This window comes from Papaver somniferum, unplaced genomic scaffold, assembly GCF_003573695.1.
Source record: "Papaver somniferum cultivar HN1 unplaced genomic scaffold, ASM357369v1 unplaced-scaffold_107, whole genome shotgun sequence".
Lineage (NCBI taxonomy): Eukaryota > Viridiplantae > Streptophyta > Magnoliopsida > Ranunculales > Papaveraceae > Papaver > Papaver somniferum.
Genome location: NW_020619603.1, coordinates 9,914,346 through 9,935,616, shown reverse-complemented (window position 1 = coordinate 9,935,616; position 21,271 = coordinate 9,914,346). Strand labels below are relative to the sequence as shown.

The 21,271-nt window shown below is 37.5% G+C and overlaps 1 protein-coding gene across 1 annotated transcript; it reads right to left on the bottom strand.

Annotated features, from left to right (window-relative positions):
* Positions 1-2,176: 2,176 nt before the first annotated feature.
* Positions 2,177-6,562, bottom strand: LOC113328028 (putative disease resistance protein RGA3). Its single transcript, XM_026575123.1, has 2 exons — positions 2,952-6,562; positions 2,177-2,814 (listed from the first exon to the last, which is right to left on the bottom strand). The coding sequence occupies exons 1-2, from the start codon at positions 6,560-6,562 to the stop codon at positions 2,796-2,798; spliced, it is 3,630 nt and encodes a 1,209-aa protein (XP_026430908.1). The 3' UTR covers positions 2,177-2,795.
* Positions 6,563-21,271: the final 14,709 nt, after the last annotated feature.

Sequence of the window (21,271 nt, the reverse complement as noted above, 5' to 3'; positions counted from 1 at the left end):
CGGCTACAACCCGTTTCAGACTTCCTTCACTGAAACGGCCGTTTGTGTACATCTTTTGCAACCATATTAATGCGTTCACGTGTAATTAACTTAACTCTAGTCCATCTGTTGTGTCTCTTCGAGCATGGAAAATGCATTATTGAAGCGAACATCTAAGTTATTGTGAATCGGAGTCGGTAAGCTAAATTTTCATTTTCTAGACTTTTTTTCTTATGTGCCGGTATAAATAGTTCGAATTCAGTATCAATTTTGGTTTGCACATGATATGTTTTCCTTATGTTGCTCCTGTTTCTTTTATTTATAGGATGTCTAACGATGATGATAGAAAGCTTTGAAATGTTGGTGAAAACTACAGATAGGAAGTCGTACTGAAATCTTCATTGTAGCGAGAATTGACTAAGCTTTCTGCAGCAGAAGGCCCATCAAAAGAATGATGGCCCAACAATGAGTCTTCAAGAATTCCACCTCTGGAAGGAGGTTTGTTAGAATTTGGTCAAACATGAACGCTAGAATGAAAAACAACACAACAATTTGTTAATGGATCTTACATAATTCGTTTAACAAAAAAGGTGACTGGAATATGACCGATTATAAGAGATAGGGCTGCACATAACCGACTCGACCCGATTCACATCCGTCGAAAATACCCGTACCCGAACCGACCCACCTAGGTATGGGTTTACTATGGGTGAGGCACGTGAAAACCCACCGTATGTTGGGTCGGTTGCGGGTAGGAACTTCCTTCACCCGACCCGACCCACCAACCCGCCCAATATTCCCTAGCATGCTACCCCTTAGATTTTCTATCATAAAATGAATCTCAGCCATTGGATTGAAAAAATAAAATACCTAACCCTAACTAAGCATCGCACTCGCAGCCCACACCTATCACTTCGGCCTCTTCTTCTCTCCTTCTCAGAGACAGAGTCACGGAGACTCTTCTTCCTTCGTCAATTCGTTGTTCTTGAATCTTGATTAGTGAACTGAAGGTATGAATCAACTTAAAACTTGTTCCCAACTAGTTGAACTCTATGTATTGTTGATTGTTCTTGACTTTCTAAATAAATCTAGGGATTCATTTGAAATTGATTTCAATTTCCCGCAAGATATAAAATATGACGGGTAACCCACCACCGACCCGACCCAACCCGCCTTATTGTCGGTCGGGTGAAAAGCGACCCATTGTTATGGTGGGTCGGTTGCGGGTGAAAAATTCAATTACCCACCAGCAGTGGGTCGGGTGGTGGGTGAGGCCAAACCCGACCAATGTGCAGCCCTAATAAGAGATTTTGCAGGTACCTGTCTTATAGCAAAAGAGGACAACTTTAGTGGAAGAGTGATTCCAGAGATTTGTTAATGGATCTTCCATATATCTACCGGATAAGAAAGGACAGTGATTGCAACCTTCAAAGCTAATCAACCAGCTTGGACCAACAAGAAACCATGCTCTTGATACGGCAACCAAAAGTTTACTGCTTTGCTTTTAGAAACGGTTTGTCTATTAATTTTTAAGAGTCCGAAAATTATTTATGGATGTAAGAGTATGTTTGGATACCGTAAATAGAAAGTCAAAAAAAGAATTTTTTTTATTTTACAAAACATTAATCTTTTGTTTTTAGAAATTAATATTCTGTTAAATGTGCATCCTAATTAACTTCTCAGTTTTTTGCTTCCAGAAATAAAAAATAACTACTGACATGGTATCTAAATAGGCTCTTAAAAAAAAAAAACCTTTTACGTCTTAGAAAAATATATTAAAAATGTGTCCCTAAACTAATTCTTACTTTTTAATTTGATTAAATCGAAAAATAATTGTGAAAAGGGGTGAAAATATTATCGGAACACACTTAATTGGAAATGATAGAAAGATGCGTAAGCCGCATGAAGGTGGGCCTCATTTTCCCTTTATTTGATTCTCTCTGGCTAGTTTAAAATTTGAATGGTAGTTTTGAACTTCATATACACATCTATATGTTGTCGGGTTTGGGTGAAGCGAGAGTCGTGCTAGGGTGCATGTGCCTTCTGGTGCAGCGAGGCCCTAATAACTGTGTATCCAGTGATAAATACTTTCGACCAACAGTGAATAAATAGGTACATTCAAAAAATAGCATGTTTTCCATCATTTTGTATATCTTCGTTTTAAAATTTCATTTTGCACTTTTTTTTTATTGTCTGCCAGTATATACAGTTAAAAGATGAATTCAGTATCACATTTGATTTGGGACATGATTTTCCTATGTTTATTCCTGTTTCTTTTAATGGTAGGAAATTAAACGATGATAAAAAACTTTGAGATATTTGAGAAAACTACTGATAAGGTTAGGAAGTCATAGCGAAACCCCGGTCTTAATGAGAAATACAGTGGGTTGGGGGTGGCGTAAGATAATCACATTGAAAGGCACATTGAAAAGATTATAAGCCCAATAGTGAATCAGGAACTGTACCGATTATGTCAGCTTACCCTAAGAGATAACCCGAAAAAAAGAATATTGCGACTGTCATTCCAGCTAGGTTGGCGCCACAACCACCACCAATCATTTGTAGAGGCAAGAAAGAAGTCGGTACAAAATAACACCAAACACCATCACTCTCTGGTGTCATCTATATAAGCCGGATCGACTTATACTCCTCTGAAATGATTCAGCAGGCATCACCACTATGCTTTGGAAAATCTCAAAATTCTTCTTGGTTCTGTTCTTCATTTTCCTGCAGATTTATTGATAACTCTATCTGCAACCATCCAGCTTCTTCGTCTCCATGTGATGATCAACCAACATTCTAAACTTAAAAACCATTCAACAATTCACATTACACCTGCAATTACAGTGTCATGGAAAGATAAATTTCCAAGCAAATAATCATCTCAAACTAACAACTCTTTCAGAAAGCATCGAAATCCAATTGCTTTTGGTAAAAAAACAAAGATACTGAAACAGAGGAAGAGAAGGGACCTGTTCGCGATACGTAATGATTTATCAGCTGGATCTTCTGGATGCTCGTATTCGCTTTGGATAAAATCAAACACCAAATCTTCAAGAAAGGTAAGAGTCTTAAGATCGTAGGGTATCGACTCCAACTTGGTGCAGCAAGAGATATACAGTTTCCGGAGAGAAGTAAACAATCGTAAATCCGGGAGTAATGTTAAAACATGACAGTCGCTCAAAAATATTGAGCGGAGGGAATTGCTGGTATTGTTGGAGTTGGTGTTGATTTTAGGACATGAGAAAGATAATATTGTTTCGGAGCCATCATCAGTATCATTGTCACTATCAACATCACCATCACCATCTTTGACGTCGTTTAGATCACTATCTTCAACAAAGCCTTGAAACTGATTGCATTCACTGATTTGCAGTTTTTGAAGGTTGGGAGTAGCTTTTTGTAGAAGTATGCCAAGAGGGAGAAATCTTAGCTTTGAACAATAATGTATTTCAATGTATGTGAGAGAGGTAAGTCTTCCAGTAGCAAACATTAAGTTTACTGCCTTGCCAGTGGTGAATTGTAATCTCAGTTCCTTAAGAAAAGAAAATAAATCTGGTGTGCTTCTCAGTTTCCGGCATCCCTGGATATTTAACTTGTAAATACAAGGAAATGAATTATAAATTGGAAGAGGAGTAACCCATTCTGTGAGATTTTTCATATTTCTGATCTCCAAATGAACTAACGAAGGAAACAATGACATTGTACCAACATTTCCAATAAACTCAACCTCTTCATCTTGCTGATAATTAACCTCTCCACCCAAAACCTTCACTGAGTCCATACCATCAATCTCAAGAACCTTAAGATATGGGAGCAGACCCAGCGATGGTAGCTTCTCACATCTATTGCAATTCCATAATGTTAATTCCACTAAATTCGGAAGGCAATTGGATGAACCCATCCATTTCGGAAGCTTTAAACCCGGGAATTCATGTATTTCCAACTTTCCCACATTAGGATGAGGTTCCAGACCCTCAAACACCTCGTCAAATGCCATTTCATCCACAACTTCGAAAATGGACCCCCATTTTAGTAACAATTTACAGAGGTTTATCTTATCTTTTAACTTTGCTCTCTCTGCATCAATACCACCCCTCACAAATTGCAAATTGGGAATCCTTAACTCCTGTAGAGAATTTAAGTTGGATAATTCTTCCATCCCAATACCACCACCACTACAAGAGATGGTTACTCTGTTCCATCTAACATTCCAATCCAACAACTCAAGGCAAGTTAGAGCATCTATACCTCTGGGCATTTCATCTTCTCTATCATGTTTAAGAATTCTCAATTTCGGCCAATTTGTTATTTCTTTTGGAAGTTTACAACCCCCAAATACCATGATCTCCAAATTACAAAGGTTGCTAATGCATGATTCAGGTAATACTTCAATCTTAGTAAATGACAAATCCATGGACCTTAATCGTGTCAATGCTCCGAGATCTATTGGTAAGACTCTTAAAGTTCTACAGTTTTGTACTTTCAACACTCTCAGGTCTTTCAAAGACCCAATATTTGAAGGTAAGGCTTCTAGAATTTCGCAACCATTAAGATCTAATGTGTGCAAATTAGTAAGTTGAGAGACAGAATCAGGTAGCTTTTCAATATCCGAATATGAGAGATCCAGGTGCCTTAATATAGTCAGAGACCCAATGCCTACAAGAGTCATTCTAACATTTTTGCATCCTTGAAGCACCAATGACTGCAGATTGTAAAGTTGATTGATGGACACATCTTGTGCTTCATCAAAACTACAATAAGACAAGTCGAGGTACCTCAAATGCTTATGCTTAAATCTCAAAGCAATGTCTATATTATGCTGAAGAAGCAAACAAACTACACGCAGATTCTTGGTATGAAGTAAATGTTCTCCCAAATGATCATTTTCAAGGGAAAAAACGGACCTCAAGCTTTTTGTTTTTTTCAGGACTTCTGTAAATGTTATGGATGTGGGCTCGTCTAAATCTAACTGCAGTCGTCGATAATTAGAAACAGATTCGATTTCACCGGAGCTCACAATCTTGATATCATGAACACCATTGACACTCCGAGCAAGATCATGTACCAAATCATGCATCTTGGATGTTACAACGTCACCTAAACCATCTAATGTCACATCTTGAAAGAACGAACTGGCCAGTAAACTATGGAAATACTCATTGCCAGCATCTTCTAATGATATCTGATTTCTTACATGAGATGGACCAAGGAACCCTTCAGCTATCCACAACCGAACTAAAACTTCCCTCTGAATGACCCAATCCTTTGGGAATAAAGAGCAATATGAAAAACAGAGTTTCAAATGCAAAGGTAATTTATCATAACTTAATTTTAATACAGATATGATTTTAGTTTTAGCATCTATGGTCTTTAAACTAGCATGGTCTAGGATTGACAGCCAATCGCTCTTGGTTGCATGCAAGCGCATAAGATTTCCCAGAACATTTGCAGCAAGTGGTAAACCACCACATCTACTCGCTATTGACTCTCCTATTTTTATCATATTTGGGGTCTCAAATGCGCCACCAGGAGAAAATGCCTTGTTTCTTATAACAGACCAGCAATCACTCACGGATAAGCATTTTAGACTGTAAGGTGGAATTATACCTCTAACAACAGAAGCAACTGTGTCGTTACGCGTAGTGATTAAGATTTTGCTTCCAGCATCACCCACTCTTAGCAGATCCTTTAGCTTTTCCCAGTCTTCTGCATTCTCGTTCCACAGGTCGTCCAGGACTAACAAATATCTCTTCCCCTTCAGATTCTTTTGAAGCATACCAGCCAAGACACTTTTATTTGACATATCAGGACACTTTTTATTTGTGACAGACTCAATGATTTCTTTTACGATTTTGAAGATATCAAAATCATCAGAAACACAAACCCAAGCTCTGGGTTCAAAGTGTCTCTTGATGGAGTCATCTTGGTAGACCAGCTGAGCAAGCGCGGTCTTCCCAACTCCCCCCATACCCAGAACAGGTATGACAGAAACATTTTCTTGTCGACTAGAATTCACAGATGATATGTTGAGGGTCATTAGCATCTGTATTATAGCTGATCTATCGTTCTCTCTTCCTACAATCTTTTTATCTACAAAGTGAAAAGTTTGCCGGTACTGTTGGTCAGTTCTTAGATCATCATTGGGACTACTTGTTTGCAACTGAAATTTCACCATGGTACTTGTAATCTCGTCTAGTTTTTTATTAATAGCTTTAATTTTATTAACCATCTTAATAGGGAAGGCAAGAGTGCTGGAGGACGAAAAGAAGTCTAGTACCTTATCTCTCTTGCGGTGAATTTCAGATCTACGCATAGCCTCATAAGAAAACTCATCCAGAACGTCATCAGCATCATACGCAACATCTCTAAGCCATCTTAACCAAAGTCGGACGGAAGAGTCTTTCACTTGCTTTTCCTCAGCATCAGAAGTTACCGCCCCAATCATCTCCAAGGTGTTTTTAAGCTTCTTCAGCTCCTTTTCAACTCCCCGAGCCACGTTAATCTGCTGACCAATAATAGAACCCAAATTTTTCAATAATCTTGTCACACCAGTAACAAGAATTTCTTCGACTGCTGCCATAATAATGGTCAATGAGGAAATTCAGTAATCAAAGAAAGAAGACCAAAGCGCAAAGAACTAGAAAGTTATAAGATCTCAGATTTGTGTTGAATTTATAGTAGGTTGATAGATCGAGCTATGGAGATATCCACTTACAGAAAATTGAAATTAACCACTAGAATCTTATTGGATGTAGTCGTGTCATGTGCACAAAAATCTAATCACAGCTGTAGAGAATCTAGAGATAAGTCTCTTAAGTTATTTCGTCCTACCAACTGGAGTCAGAACATAAAAAATATGTTTAGTAGCGACATAGTCTTACAGTTGACAATTAATACCACGTGATCGAATTGAATGCACACTGCTATGCAGCTGAGGATGTGTATTTTCTGGGTTGCAGAGCGTAGTAGTAAAGACCGTTGGAGGGTTGGATCCAGTAATCACCTATCTACCGTTGCAAACTTCTTAGAAGAGTGCACTGTTGTGACTCCAATGTTCATCCATTCGATTACCAAATTAAGGAGGATGCACATAAAGGGTTCAGTTAAATCGATATGAGTGCATTTTGTGTTGTTTGAGAGTATTACCTGAGACCAATTCCTTGCTATAGGCGCTCTCTATTCATTGTGAACCCTAAATGTGTAGAGAAATGACAAAGCAAAAAAAACAAATGTTAGGGATTTTTAGTGAAAACAAACAATTTCCACCATAACTTTTTAAGGCAACAATCATGACTGACCTCCGTTCTTACTTCTTGCTTTCACCAATTGAACGACTAAATTCTTTAACGAGCACGGAATTAGGTAAGAATAAGAAAAGCGAATTTCATCGAACAAATCCCAGGCAGCTGTAGAATAAAAAACTGGGGATATTTTTTGGGTTGGACCGGTAGGTATTCAATGGGGGGGAGTTTCTGCACATTCCAACGGGTTTCATTTGAATATATAGTTCTGTTTTATTTGGCACTTTCTTTACAATAATGTTCGGTGTACCGGGGAGGAATCCCGCAGCCACCCCCGTGTGTAAAAGCAAATTGTTTCACGAAAAATAGATTTTTTTACTTCTATGGATGCGGAAACCATTTTGAAGTGTCTCCCGAATTAATTCTTGGCGTTTGGACTTCAATGTGGTTGCTACATAGTTTCAAAAAAAAAAAAGTGGTTGCTACATAGGTATCCAAACACGAAAAGAGAGAAAGATGCATGAAGATGGGCATCCCAAGGTCGGAGCCAGATGGATGAAAGGTGTGCAGTTGCATCTCCCGAAATATGAGCTCCTAGGTCTAGTTTGAACTTTTTAACCCCCATTTTAAACCATTTTAGGCCAACTGCACCCCATCAAATATACTCATATTTTATCTATAACTTGTTTATCCAAAACCTGTCTTAGCCCCCGAGGTATCGGTTTACAGTAAAATTTCTTTAAAGTAATAGCTTTGAGATCGAAAAAAAAATATTATTTTAGAGAGATTATTATTTTAGCGAAAAGAAATTTAACCTGTGCAAGTCTAATTGGGACAATTTTTTTATTATTTTAGAGAAATTATTAATTTAACGAGTATTATTTTAAGAAAGTTTTAGTGTATTTTATTTGATTCTTCCTCAATGCCTAGTTTGAAATGTGAAGTTTTAATCTTCGGAACCTCATGAATTATGTGCTGGCTCTGTACCCCAGTACTCCATGTCTACAAGCTTGATTCCAAACAAGACTCTCTAAATATTAGCTAGAACGCTGGGGATTTTCCGGTGAGGTCAAAATAAATACACAAAAAAGATGTATTTTATAAACGGGAACTGGTTTAACATTAGCAAGGAAACCGGAGGTTTGGGCTTGAGAGACCTCGAAAATCTAGAAAGCTCTTATCGCAAAAATGGCGTGGAGGCTACTAGAAGAAGAGGAGGCTCGTGGTGTCAAGTGCTCAAAGCCAAGTACTTCAAGAATGACAACTTGTGGAACGCAGCTATGCAAAGAAATATGTGCAGTACTTGGTTAGCTATCATCTCTGTAAAAGATCTCCTCAGCAAGGGTCGTGTGTGGTAACTGGGGGATGGGAAGGATATTAATATCTGATATGATCAGTGGATAACGAGGCTACCAAACTTTAAATCAGCAGCTACTATAGAGAGGCCTTCGAACATCACTAAAGTTAATTAGTTGATAATTCCTAACACCAGAAGTTGAGATTCCCGCAAGAAGTTGCTAAACAAATTGAGAAGATTCGTATTCTAGTAGAGGGGATGGCGACGTTTTCAAACGGCACCGGTGCGGTTATCCAGCAACAATATTTGGCCACTGCGATTATCCGACATTGACCTTGTGGGGTTTTTAACGGGCACTTTCTGGTTATCCAATACCAACTTCCCCGGAGGTCACCCATCCCTGGATTGCTCCCGTCCGAGCACACTTAATTTCAGAGTTTTCTGCCAACTCTGAAGCCAATTTTACTGAAAATGCGTTAGTGTTAAGAAATAACAAATCATTACTTATATTCCATGCGGCCATCCACTACAAAATATCGGGGTATTACAATACCACCACCTTAATTGGAGTCTCCCTCAGCTCCGGAATATATTCAAACCCAGATCTCCGACGTTCTCTACCCCTCATGAGACATGTACTTTGATCAATCACATCCAATGTACCTTCCAACCCTCGACAGGTGACCCATCGTCGGCTCTGATACCATTTATAATGACCCGTCCCTCCACCAATATTGTCCGCACTTGGCCATTGTGTTTCTGACAGTGTAGGATTTTCAACGGGAAACCACTGCGGTTATCCAGCAACAACTTACCGGGAGGTTACCCATCCCTGGATTTCTCCCGTCCGAGCACGCTTAACTGCATAGTTTTCTGCCAACTTTGAAGCCATTGTACTGAAAGGTGTTAGGAAAGGACAAACCATACCATTACTTATATTCCATTCAATATCCACTACAGAATATCGGGGTATTACAGATTCATACCAAGTCAAGTGAGTTTTCTTCCCAATCCTATATCATAAGTTACTCGGTAAAGAGCAAGGTGGGTCATCTTCCCTTGAAAAAAATTCTGGCATGTCAAAAAAATCATAGCCCCAATAGTCCATATTTTCATGTGGAGACAGATGCATTACGGCCTGACATGTATGAAAAAGATCGGTAATCATATGTATGGGGTTTATATGGATATCCCTTTCTGTCACGAGCGTTTTGAAGACTTTAATCATATGTTTCTCCACTGTCAAACTCTTGCAAGTCATTTTGTTTGTTCCTCTTTATCTTTAAAAGTTGAAGAGAACGGAAACTTAATCATTGAGCAGTTGGTTGGAAATCAATGTTAAAAGGGTTAACATTTTAACTCTCCCCTACCAAGTTTACCTTGGGCTATAAGCCGTTTATGATATACAAGATGGGGAAATAGTAAACAATTAATTTTACAAACCTATATAGAAACGGGTGTAATCAGCTTAAAATAATCCTACCTATCGTATTTCTTTTGTTACCCTTGAGACTTTATAGAAATGTGGAATTACTCATTAATTAGAGTGGGACAAGAGACTTTCTGGTCAACAAAAATTAATTGTTAGGTGAACAATTCCTTAATATATCAAGCTTGCGTATCTGGTCGCTCATTTATTTTATTTTTAGGTAGTGTATAATCCAACGGTCTATTGATGATTTCACATGCTATTACCTTCAAATTTTCAAATCAGGTTCGCCTACAAATTGATACAGTTTGCGTATCTATAAATTACGTTTTTTTTTTTTTTGTAAACAGGATATATTAACAATAGAGATTTCGTTGTTTTTTTTTCCTGGTAAACATGATATGTGATTTCTTTTTTAGCAAGGATGCAGCCCACTGAGACCCAAACAATGATACGTACTCTATTGGGTTTTGTTTAAAATACCATTTAATAAATTTATATCAACAAATGGGAGAATGAAAAAAAGAATAGAAAGATAAATGTACAAAAAGTGTGTAATTTTTTTTATCGACCGAGTGTGGTAGACCGTGGACTCCTCCACCCAGTGAGTCAGACATTCAGTGAAAACTCTTTTAACCAAGGGTACATTTGGAATTCTTTTTCACTGAAATTTTAATGTTAAATTATCGAGAATCTTACAACTTCCATGAACAATTGTTAAACCTAAGCTAAAAAATAGGATATTTAATGCTTCTTATTTTGTATAATGGGATACAAAGATAAGAAGACCCTTATTTCTCGAAATTGTTATATAGCCAGCTGAATACCAGCTGAATAACAACGTTTTTTGATGTGGCCACTTATGTGGCAGTAAGAGACCGTTTCTATCTTTGCCACGCCATCTAAACATATGAAATGCTTCTAAGTTTTTTTCTCGTTTTCTCTGTCGCCGTTAGTGTCATAAAGATACAGATCAAGTTCAACATCATGCACAAGTTCTTTTTATCTGTTGACTTGTTTGTCTTCTGTCTTCTCGGGGCAAAATCTTCCACTTCCACCACTGTTTGTGGTTGTCCGCCATTGATGGCTAGTACCTATTCATCTTGATAGAGATAATAGTATCTATAAAAATAAAAATCTAAACAAAAGAATTAAAATATATAAGCCCCAATCTGACTGATTGCTAATAAGATTTGCTTCGATCTATTAAGAGAAGTATTTCTAAACCTAATTGGTAATATTAATTAGTATTAGTTTTGATCGTTAGTATGGATTCCCAAAAATTACAAATCTATGACAATCTCAAGGATTATGTGACTTTCTGATTATTCGCTGCTGAAAGATCCCGCCCAGTGTTCCCTTCTTTCTCCCGCCGCCTTCCGAGTATACAATGACAACTTCTGGATCGTATTTATGAAACTAGGGCCACATAAATCAAATAACCTTTTGATTTCTTGGGAAGAAGAAGAAGGGAAAGAGATCGAAAGTACGAAGAATATAAATTTTCGTTTTTGGTATTCATAAACACCGTGAAGTAAACCTAACGACAATCTCAAGGATTATGTGACTTTCTGATATTTATGAAACTAGGGCCATATAAATCAAATAACCTTTTGATTTCTTGGGAAGAAGAAGAAGGGAAAGAGATCGAAAGTACGAAGAATATAAATTTTCGTTTTTGGTATTCATAAACACCGTAAAGTAAACCTAACGGCTAACTATTTTTTCATCTTTATAAATGTGACGTGTTTATAGTAACAGATTCGTCTCTCCGCCACATCGTTGCCATGTCATCATAGCGGTCAAGCAGCTGTCATTGAGCTGTTCTAGTAGCAGAATCGCTTATTTCTTTAGTATATTCTTATTTTCATCAAGCAAAAGAAAACCTTGGAGGAATTAGAACATGCATGCATGGTCACTTGGAAGTGATGAAAAGTTTAGTCGGAAAGTCAATTGTCAAATTTAAACCAGCAATGACTCAGCGAAACAACAATACATATTTTCAGGAGTATACTTTAGATAACAAACTTGGAAGTCAACTCTCCGAATGACAAGTCAAATAGATTTTCACCCGCATAATTAAAATTGTGGCCGATTTAATTAGAGTTTTTTTTTTTTTTTTTCTTTCCCTTATGTCAAGGGTTTGTTTTTTCTTTTCTTAATAGCACAAAATAATTCCTAAATTGTTAGAATACGGACATCCAATTCAAAACCAATTGGCAATGAGTGGAGAGGCCCTAAGGATTATAAACCACAGGATCTTAGATTGCTCAGACAATGTGGGACTAACAATCTCAACACGCTCCCTCACGTGTAGCCTCGTTGGGTCTAACACGTGGAACAATTAAATCGGGTGACGTGGAGTAAAGGCGTGGTCAAAGACTCGTCGCAAAGAACCTGCTCTGATACCATGTTAGAATACGGATATCCAACTCAAAACCAATTCATTTTGAAATTTTTAGACAATTACAGGGTTCAAACCACGACCTTCGCCATAATAGGGGAGAATGAGAGCCATCCGACCAATTGATGGTTCTCTCTAAATGTTAGATGCTTGCAAAATGATTAGATTAGACATTTCAGTTGGTTTACTGTTATGTAGTATTCGATAATAACTTATTTATTTGTTTTTTTTCCCGAGTGGGAACTCATTCAATTGTACCTCTTCACACCATTTAAGTGAAAAGGCCATTATAATTAGTTTAAACTCATGATCTTAGATTCTTAGTTGTTAAGATTATGAGTTATATATATTTGAGTTCTCATGAAGTTATTTAAGTTGTTCGAAAGTGAGTTTCAAGGTTGTGTCCTCTCTTGTAGGCCATTCGGTTTATATGCATAAAAGACAGAAACTTTGGTTTTGCTCTTTGTAGTAAACAAAATGAGGAGCTTTGGGATACCGGAGATCCTAGAAATGAACCGGCACTTATAATGGATTTACGGAATAGAGTCGGAGATGTTAGTCTTATATGCCTCCTTAAAAATAAAGATACCCCAGATAGATAGTCGAACCCAAACTTAAGTATTCTATGCCTAGTGTTAACTCAAGTATTTTATGCCTCATTTGTTTGTTTTCTGCGCTATTTGTTTTTGTAAATGTTTGTTGTATTTTTAGTGCTAACTCCACACTCTTTTTTGTTGAATGCAATTTTATCTTTTCAAAAAAAAAAAAAAAAGGTATTGCATACCTAGCTATTCTGTCTTTCAAAGTTGTGTTTTAAGTTGTAGGGGTAACTTTTTGATTGTAAGCCGCCTATTAACCAATTTGGGTGTAGTTGTATATTGTCCTGCATGGGAGTTGCTGAACGCTTTTTGTGACCGAGTGATATGTGTGTACGCAAAAATGCCTTGATGTAGTTATTGTTTAATCAAAAATCAAAGATACAAATATTTTCACCCTGTTAATAACTTATGGAGTAGATATCGAATTAGATTAGTTATTGTTTTACAACGGTGATTTTTCAGATTCCAGGGAGATTTTTTAAGTATAGTAGAAAAACAAATGAGAAATCAATAAACATTGCACCAAATTTAAGTTGACCATTGCTGTGTGGTAACCATTGCAAAATCGTCTGTTATGAACAAACTTATGGTACCTTCATAATCAATCATTACATTGTATCACTTTGGCTCTTCAGGCCTTTTATACGAAAATTCATTATACATTGTTTGATCTTATACATCTAAAGTTGTAAGGATCGATCATGATTTTTACATGGACCTTTTTATGCGTGATGTACAAAGTTATCTAAGCTGTTGGAAAGGAGTTCCACAAGTTACTCTTTTGTGCCACCTTATATACAGGCCACTTCATACACATGAGTATAGATATCTAACATTGATGGAAAACTTTGAGTAACATTGATGGAAAACTTTGAGTTTCAAATAAATAAGATGAGGAACTTTGAGATATGGGAGAAAACTAAGAGAGAACATATATTATTTGATAACTGAACTTTGGATGGGTAACCTTATCCTTATTTGATTATTTACAGAAATGACAAATAATTCTTTCTCAGATTTTGAATTAATGAAGTATTACCGGGAGCTCCAAGTCAGAACATATCGTTGTCTTTTACTAGCTATATGCAATGTTGACTAGAGAAATTGAGATAGAGAGAGAAGTATAATATTGTTAGTTTCCGTTTCCAAGAGGAAATGAGTAATTTACTCATTCTTGGTACTAAACATTTTGACTTGATTTTTCTTCATCTCGATGACTAAATATGAGTTACTAAATAGCGGTTTCAATTCTCAATGGTAAAGGAATTAAAGCATATATGGTTTCTGATACTATGTACATACCCAAAAAATATGGTTTCATATTCCCCTTTTCATCTGAAGTTTCAAAAATATATATTCCCTATTCAAACATAAATTTCATATAATGAAAAGGGAAAAAAGTAGTAACCTAACTGCTCACTTCAACGGCTTCAACATTATAACCACTATAACTGATGACCCTAGTAGGGTGAAACTTGTTCATGCTGACTTGGTGCGTCTCTAGCTGCAAACATCAAATATAAAATGGATGACAATATTCAGTACTCTTACCACTATTCAGATGTGCCGTGGAAATCGCTGTCTCGTTATTGAACTTTCTTACTTGGATTCAGGCCCAGAATCTCTGTAAATATTTTTAGGTGATATGGTTTGCTGGTGTTAATATACATCGAGGGTAAGGTAACGCTATACCGTGAGTGTGGGGTCTTAAATGTATTGAGTTGGGTTCAATGGACGATAACATTATTGACATCTTATGTCACGCTTATTTTCAAATCTTGGGTAGTCTGAGTTAGCTGCTGAGGCACTATAGGTATGGTCATTGCGAAGCCACCAAGTATACCTCGGTCTGACTGGGGACTGGCGAACAAGTCAAATATGCTTTAGATGCTTATGCTTGATTTGTGATTGTAAAGAAGTTGTCAACTGTTCGTGGAAAAAACTTCAGGAGGTTCTTGTAAGACTGCTTGGCAGAATACCATGAGTATGTGCAAAATGAATTGATATGTATGTTTCGTTTCATTGCTTAATTATGATTGAAACCCCAACTTGGAATGTGATTTGTTGAAGAAAATTAGTGACGTGAATTGCGTAACTGTAGACGCTCCTGTCCAACTAGTGTTAAATGAGTTAAAGATATATTCTGTCGCAGCTAATAGATTCTGTTGTTCAAGATGCCCAGGAACGGCCTGAAGCAGAGTTTAATAAAAGGATTTAAATAGGTGTTGAATTTGTCATAGAAGAATACGTAAATGAAGTATCAATTTCAGAGACTTGATCAGATCAATTCCTTCGGTTTTGGAGAATACCGCTTCTACTTATGATGTTTTAAACTTGTAAACTACACCAAGACTACGACTACTTCCGCGTCAAATAGTCTGAAACATTCTTAAATTTGAAAATATATAAATAGGAATCTTATAGGAACCACAAATGAAAGAAATAAGAACAACTCAAGAGAAGAACTAGCTAGCTAGGATTAAAGAGAGGATAAAATGGAAACAGGAATTACCATTCTTCGAATTTTACTTGGCCTTTTATTTTGGGCACTTGTGATAACAGCAATTGTATGTTGCTGCCTCAAGATGAACAATAACCAACCGCCTGACACAATACCTGTTATTGCTCCTAATAGTACAGAAGAGCAACGTAGAGATGGAGTGGTTGCAGCTGGCACCACTGTATAGCTGCCTCTGGCTGTGGTGGGGTGATGGCGGGGTGGTCTCCATGTTTGTGGCAGTTGTGGTTGCGGTGGATGAGATTGAGTGCTTTTGGTGATGTGTGGATGCATAGAAAATACTATTTAAGATGTGCAAGTAAGTTAGTCGGCCTTCGGGTTAGCTTAGCTATTCATTGTAAAAAAAGATAAATACTCCATGTAACTTTATTATTATTTATATGAACTTATTAATCTCTTTGATTGTATCAAACAATTACCCGATAGGCTTCACAGCACTTGTAATCTCGAACATAAAATTTGTTACATGGTATCGTTACAATCATTTCGATTAATGGTGAAGCATTTCATTTCTTTTTTATGTCATTGTCATGTTGCCAATAAAAAAATCTCCTAAGGAAAATTAACGAAATTGAATTTAGTTATATACCACCACCGCTCACGAACTTCAGATTGAGAATCCTTAACACTTTGAAACGAATTTAGGTGCGCCAACTCTTCCATCCCACTCTCTGTTTCTCAGCTAATTTTTCAAGGCGGGTTAGCTAGGGTTTCTGTACCAATAGGTATTGCATCTATTCCTCTATCTAGATAGGCAAGCAAGCTCAGCCTCGGAACCACAATTTAAAGAAATAAGATATATTCAAGAGAAGACCTAGGAGGATTAAAGAGAGGATAAAACGCAAGTTCCGCTTATTGCAACTGTAGCAAAAGAGGGTTTCTTCTGTTACAATTATTCTGATCTTGGATTGTCTGACTTAGCTGCTGGGATGCTACGTGTGGTCATTGCGAAGACGCCAAGTGTAGCTCGGTCTGACTGGGGAATTAGAGTTCTCAACAGTGAACAAGTCAAATATGCTGCTTTAGATGCTTGTTCTTGTTTTGGAATTAGCTGCTTTAGATAAGAGGCAGACGCTGTGATTTTTGTCACAAGCGAATTCTAGCACAGACGGTTCAAAGTCGAGAGAGCACATAATAGGTCACGGGTTTGTATTCGCACACATACATATTTTTCATTTTCTTCTCATCTCCCAGGACGAATAAAAGAAAAAAGCAAAATGTTATGTGTTAATTTCGCACAAGAGGAGCCTGCACAATTGGTTCACATTGAAGTCTACAAGCCAGGAGTCATGTGTCCGAATCCACACTCACACATATTTTTAACATACTTTTGAACAGCTATGAGCGTGGTCGTGCGTTCAAATCCCACCGAATGCATACTTTTTACTATTCTTACTAAGAACGAAAACATGAGGATAAGATGTGCCAACACAATGGCTAAACATAGAAGTTCGAGGTCGTATGGTCGAGTCCCAACTCACTCATATTTTTGCATATTTTCACTGAACTTTTAAGTGCGAAGATATGAATAAGAGTATAACAATATAGAATATAGCTTTCGGACACACTTGAAGCCAGCAAAGTTAGAAAGGGGCGAAGATAATAAGTTTGACATCGCGGGTTCGATTCCCCTCCCACGCGAATTTTTTTTCACATATTTTTGATACACAAAGAGCGAAGATAATGATAAAAGGAAAGTGTGGTTCCATTCCTTCACAAAAAGCTAGCAGAGTTGGCCAGAGGTGAAAATAATGAGTTTGACATCGAGGGGAATTCGCGAATTCTTTCGCATATTAAACAAAGTGTGTGTGAAAAGGTCAATAGGTCACGCGTTCGATTCCTTCTCAGCGCGACATTTTTTGCATAATTTTGATTAAATGCCAAGGGAGAATCAAAGAATAAGAGAAAAATGATATGCGCTAGCGCTAATTTCACATAAAAGTGCTTGAACAGTTGGTCAAGAGAACAGTATTTGTGACCGTGGTCGCAAGTTCGAATTCGCCTGCGAGCATAGTTTTCTTCTTTTTACAGAGGGCGGAAATATGAATAATTTTTCAGCGTTGTTTCATTTTTTGCAAACAAAAAGCAGCACAGTTGGTCATGTGCGAAGTTAACGAGTTCAGTATCACGGGTTCGAATCCCACATCAAGCATATTTTTCAAGTTACCAAGGTTGAAGTTTAAGCGTTGTGCGTTTCTTTCGCACAAGAGAACTAGCACAAAATTGGTCACGAGTGAAGATAAGAAGCTGAACTTCGCACGTTCGAATCCCATCTTACTCATATTTTTTACTAAGTTGCCAAGGATGAAGATAAGGCTCAGACTTCAGCATTGTGCATTGTTCACGCATAGGAGAGTTGGCACAGTTGGTTAGGTGCTTCAAATACGCGCAACAAATACCAAGATCGATTCTCGCCATACACATATTTTTTGGCCAAAAGCTTTATGCGAAGATAAGGTCAATTCAACAGTATGCAAAGATTTCTTATAACACACGCACATACAAGTCAAGTTTCAATAATTTTGCGATGATTTCGCACAGAGGAGGTTAAGACTCAACGAATGTGCGTTAATTTCGCACAGAAGATGACGCACAGATGGTCAAAAAAGGAATATGCAAATGACAGATCCAGAGTTCGAGTCCCACCTCCAGCACATATTAATCAAAGAAGAAAAGGCAAAAAATAAGACCTTATAATAAGACCTTAATAAAAGGCACTAGAAATGATAAAATCAGATTGGCTAGGAATCCGAATGTGGCGTGCAACCTAGTTCGCGTACATGCAAGAGGAAAAAAGTAAGACCTATCGCACGTCATAGTCGGAGAAAACCTAGAAAGCATCATTCAAGGGAAAGCAACACCGACCCTGGAACTTGAGTCATGGAGATTTGGCGTGAGAACAAACGATGATGCCCATCCGGGAGAGGTACCATAAATTTTCAGTCTAAGATAATAATCTTAGATTGAGAGACTAAGATGAGAAAGTCTCTCCTAAGGAGTGGAGAAACTCGATCAGGGCGCCGAGGTACACGGTCGAGTCAAGAATGCCCGGGGCGTCTGGAGCGTATCTTGCCACTCTTGACAAGTCCTGATTATGATGCACTCGGTCTGAAGATACCCCACATAGGCTGCGGTCTTGTAACCATAAACCTCATTGGTAGTGGGATAAGGGACTGCGAAATCAACTGGTTGTTGAATTACCGGATGGGAAGAGCCATAACCTTAACCCAATAGAGGTAAGCTTCCTTGAAGGGGAAACCAGGGGGAAGATAAGGACGGCACCCTCCATTAGGGAGCTGAATTGTGTCAAAAGACGACAATGTCATGGGGCTTCTACTCATGGGAGTACTTAGGCCTGTCGCATTGTCGCATAGATATATCCTGAAGAGGCAAAAATACAAGAGATGTTAAGGCAAGATAAATGGGTCATTACATGAAAATGTAAAGACCGTCTGCGATTTTGCCGCCCGACCAAATAGAGGCAAAGATAAGACCTCTACATAGGGAGGCGAGATAAGACCACACTAGACACACATAGACCTATATATTATGATGATTATATTATTATTATGCAATTCTAATAGTGCAGGAATAAGGAAAAAGAAGCGACAATACAATGCGATACGATGAGCTAAAGATGGACAAAGAACAAAGGTAAGTAACTCAACATTATTTATACATTACATGGCATAAGCATCGCATACGCATTACATGGCAAAAACATCGCATACACATTTCATCGCATAAGTGTTTTTGCTCAATTATTTCACATAAGCAATTTGAAGACATTATACTCAAAGAAGAAAGACGTGAAGATCAATTCGCTCATCCAACACTTTCTCAAGGATTCTTCCCTCATAGATAAAAAATAGAGGCAACTATGGATTATCAAGAAAATATTTTTTGTTCTTTATCTTCTCGGTCAGAATCATTTCCAAAGAAGACGCTCATTCATGAATAACAAGAATTCTCACCAACAATGGAGTAAGAGAAATATAAGACATGTAATAGGAATCACATCACAAAATTTTCGCATGATTGATTCGCAATACTTCTTATACTTCGAGGATTACTACTTCTTATACTTCATACTTCTTATACTTCTTCAAGGATACTTCATACTTCATACTTCGTATACTTCGGGATGATACTTCTAATTACTTCTCAATGCTTCGGAACTTCACAAAAGAATAGAGGCAAGTACGTACTTTTCAAGAAAAGTATTCTTTCGCGTAGCTCCTTCATCAACAAATATCAAAGACTACTCCAACATCATGCATCTCGCACCAACAACTACAACAAGGTGGATTTTTCCTTAAAGATCGCTCTTCAAGCGATATTCAAGAAAAAAGAGGCAAAATGTAGGATCAAAATATCGCATAACTATATGAGTGTGCGAGAAAAACCAATAGGAGTGTGCGAGAATAACGGACACCAATTCCGAAAATAGGGGAAATATTAGTTGTACCCCATTACGTACATATTAGTTGTCATCCACTATGTAAACTCCTATATAAAGAGAAAGGTAGGAGATAGAAAGTATGATGACAAGAGAGGACACATTTGTAGAGAGAGAAAGCAGAATTTGTATTATTATCTCCTTCTTCTTCCTTCACCAACCTAGAGCTCCAAATACTCATTAATGGAGTCTCAATGTAATACAAATGTAACTTCAACAATCATAGTGAACCCTAACCCCGTGGATGTAGATCACATTGATCGAACCACATAAATCTTGTGTCTTATTTTATATTTCCATTATTTTATCTTCATTTTCATGTTAAATAAGTCTAGATCTAGAAATTGTTAAAAGGGTGTTAGTTGTAGGATTTCCCGCAACTACAAAATAAGATATCAACTACAACTAAGGATTAAAAAGAGGATAAAAATGGAAGGAATAGGCATCGTTGTTTCAATTATATTCAACCTTATATTTTGGGCACCTGTGATTGCAGCAATTGTATGTTGCTGCCGCAGGATGCAAGAAAACCAATCGCGTGGTACTATACCTATAACTGCTCCTACTAGTACAGAGCGTAATAGAGATGGAACGGCTGCAGCTTCCACCCATGTATAGCTGTCGATGGGTGTGGTGAGGGGTGAAAGTAGCAGGGGGTCGTTGCGGTGGGTGTGGCAGCATTTGCAGTTGCCGTGCATGAGATTGAGTGCTTCTTTAGAAAATTCCATTAAAGATTGGCGTGTTACGCGTGTAAATTATAAGTTGGCCTTCTGTTAGCTAGCTTATTAGTGATTGGTTGTACATATAATGTAATCTTGATAACGATGATATGACAAGTTATATTAACTAATATATCTTCTTTATCTTCTCTATAAGACAACAAGTTCATCTTCTTAATTTTACAACCAATTACACCAGTAATCTTACATGTCCTTTTGATTCTTATTGAAACATGTTATCGCCTTTTTTGCATGTCATTGTCACGTCCCCAACAAATTTTTTCCTAAGTATAACTATTGAAATCGAGTTCAAAGTTCAATCCCAAGATTCCAACTCTGCATAGCTAGTAATTTTATTTTTGTTTTGGAGTACGATTTTCTTTCTCACATATGGAAGGCATGCAGTTGGATAAACCCAATATGGAAGCTTTAGACCCGGGAATTTCACGTATTTCCTACCCTCTCAAATTAGGATGTGGTTTTGAGACCCTCATCAAACGCCATTTCATCGTCACCATGCATCCTAGATAGACTCCCAACTTAAAAAAAATACAAGGTTTAACTTAATTTGCTCTTTTTCGCATCAATATATACCACCACCGGTCCCCCGCTCACAAACTTCT

Bases quoted from the DNA above. Each gene is read 5' to 3' on its own strand.
- LOC113328028 (XM_026575123.1), bottom strand. From the start codon at position 6,562: ATGGCAGCAGTCGAAGAAATTCTTGTTACTGGTGTGACAAGATTATTG.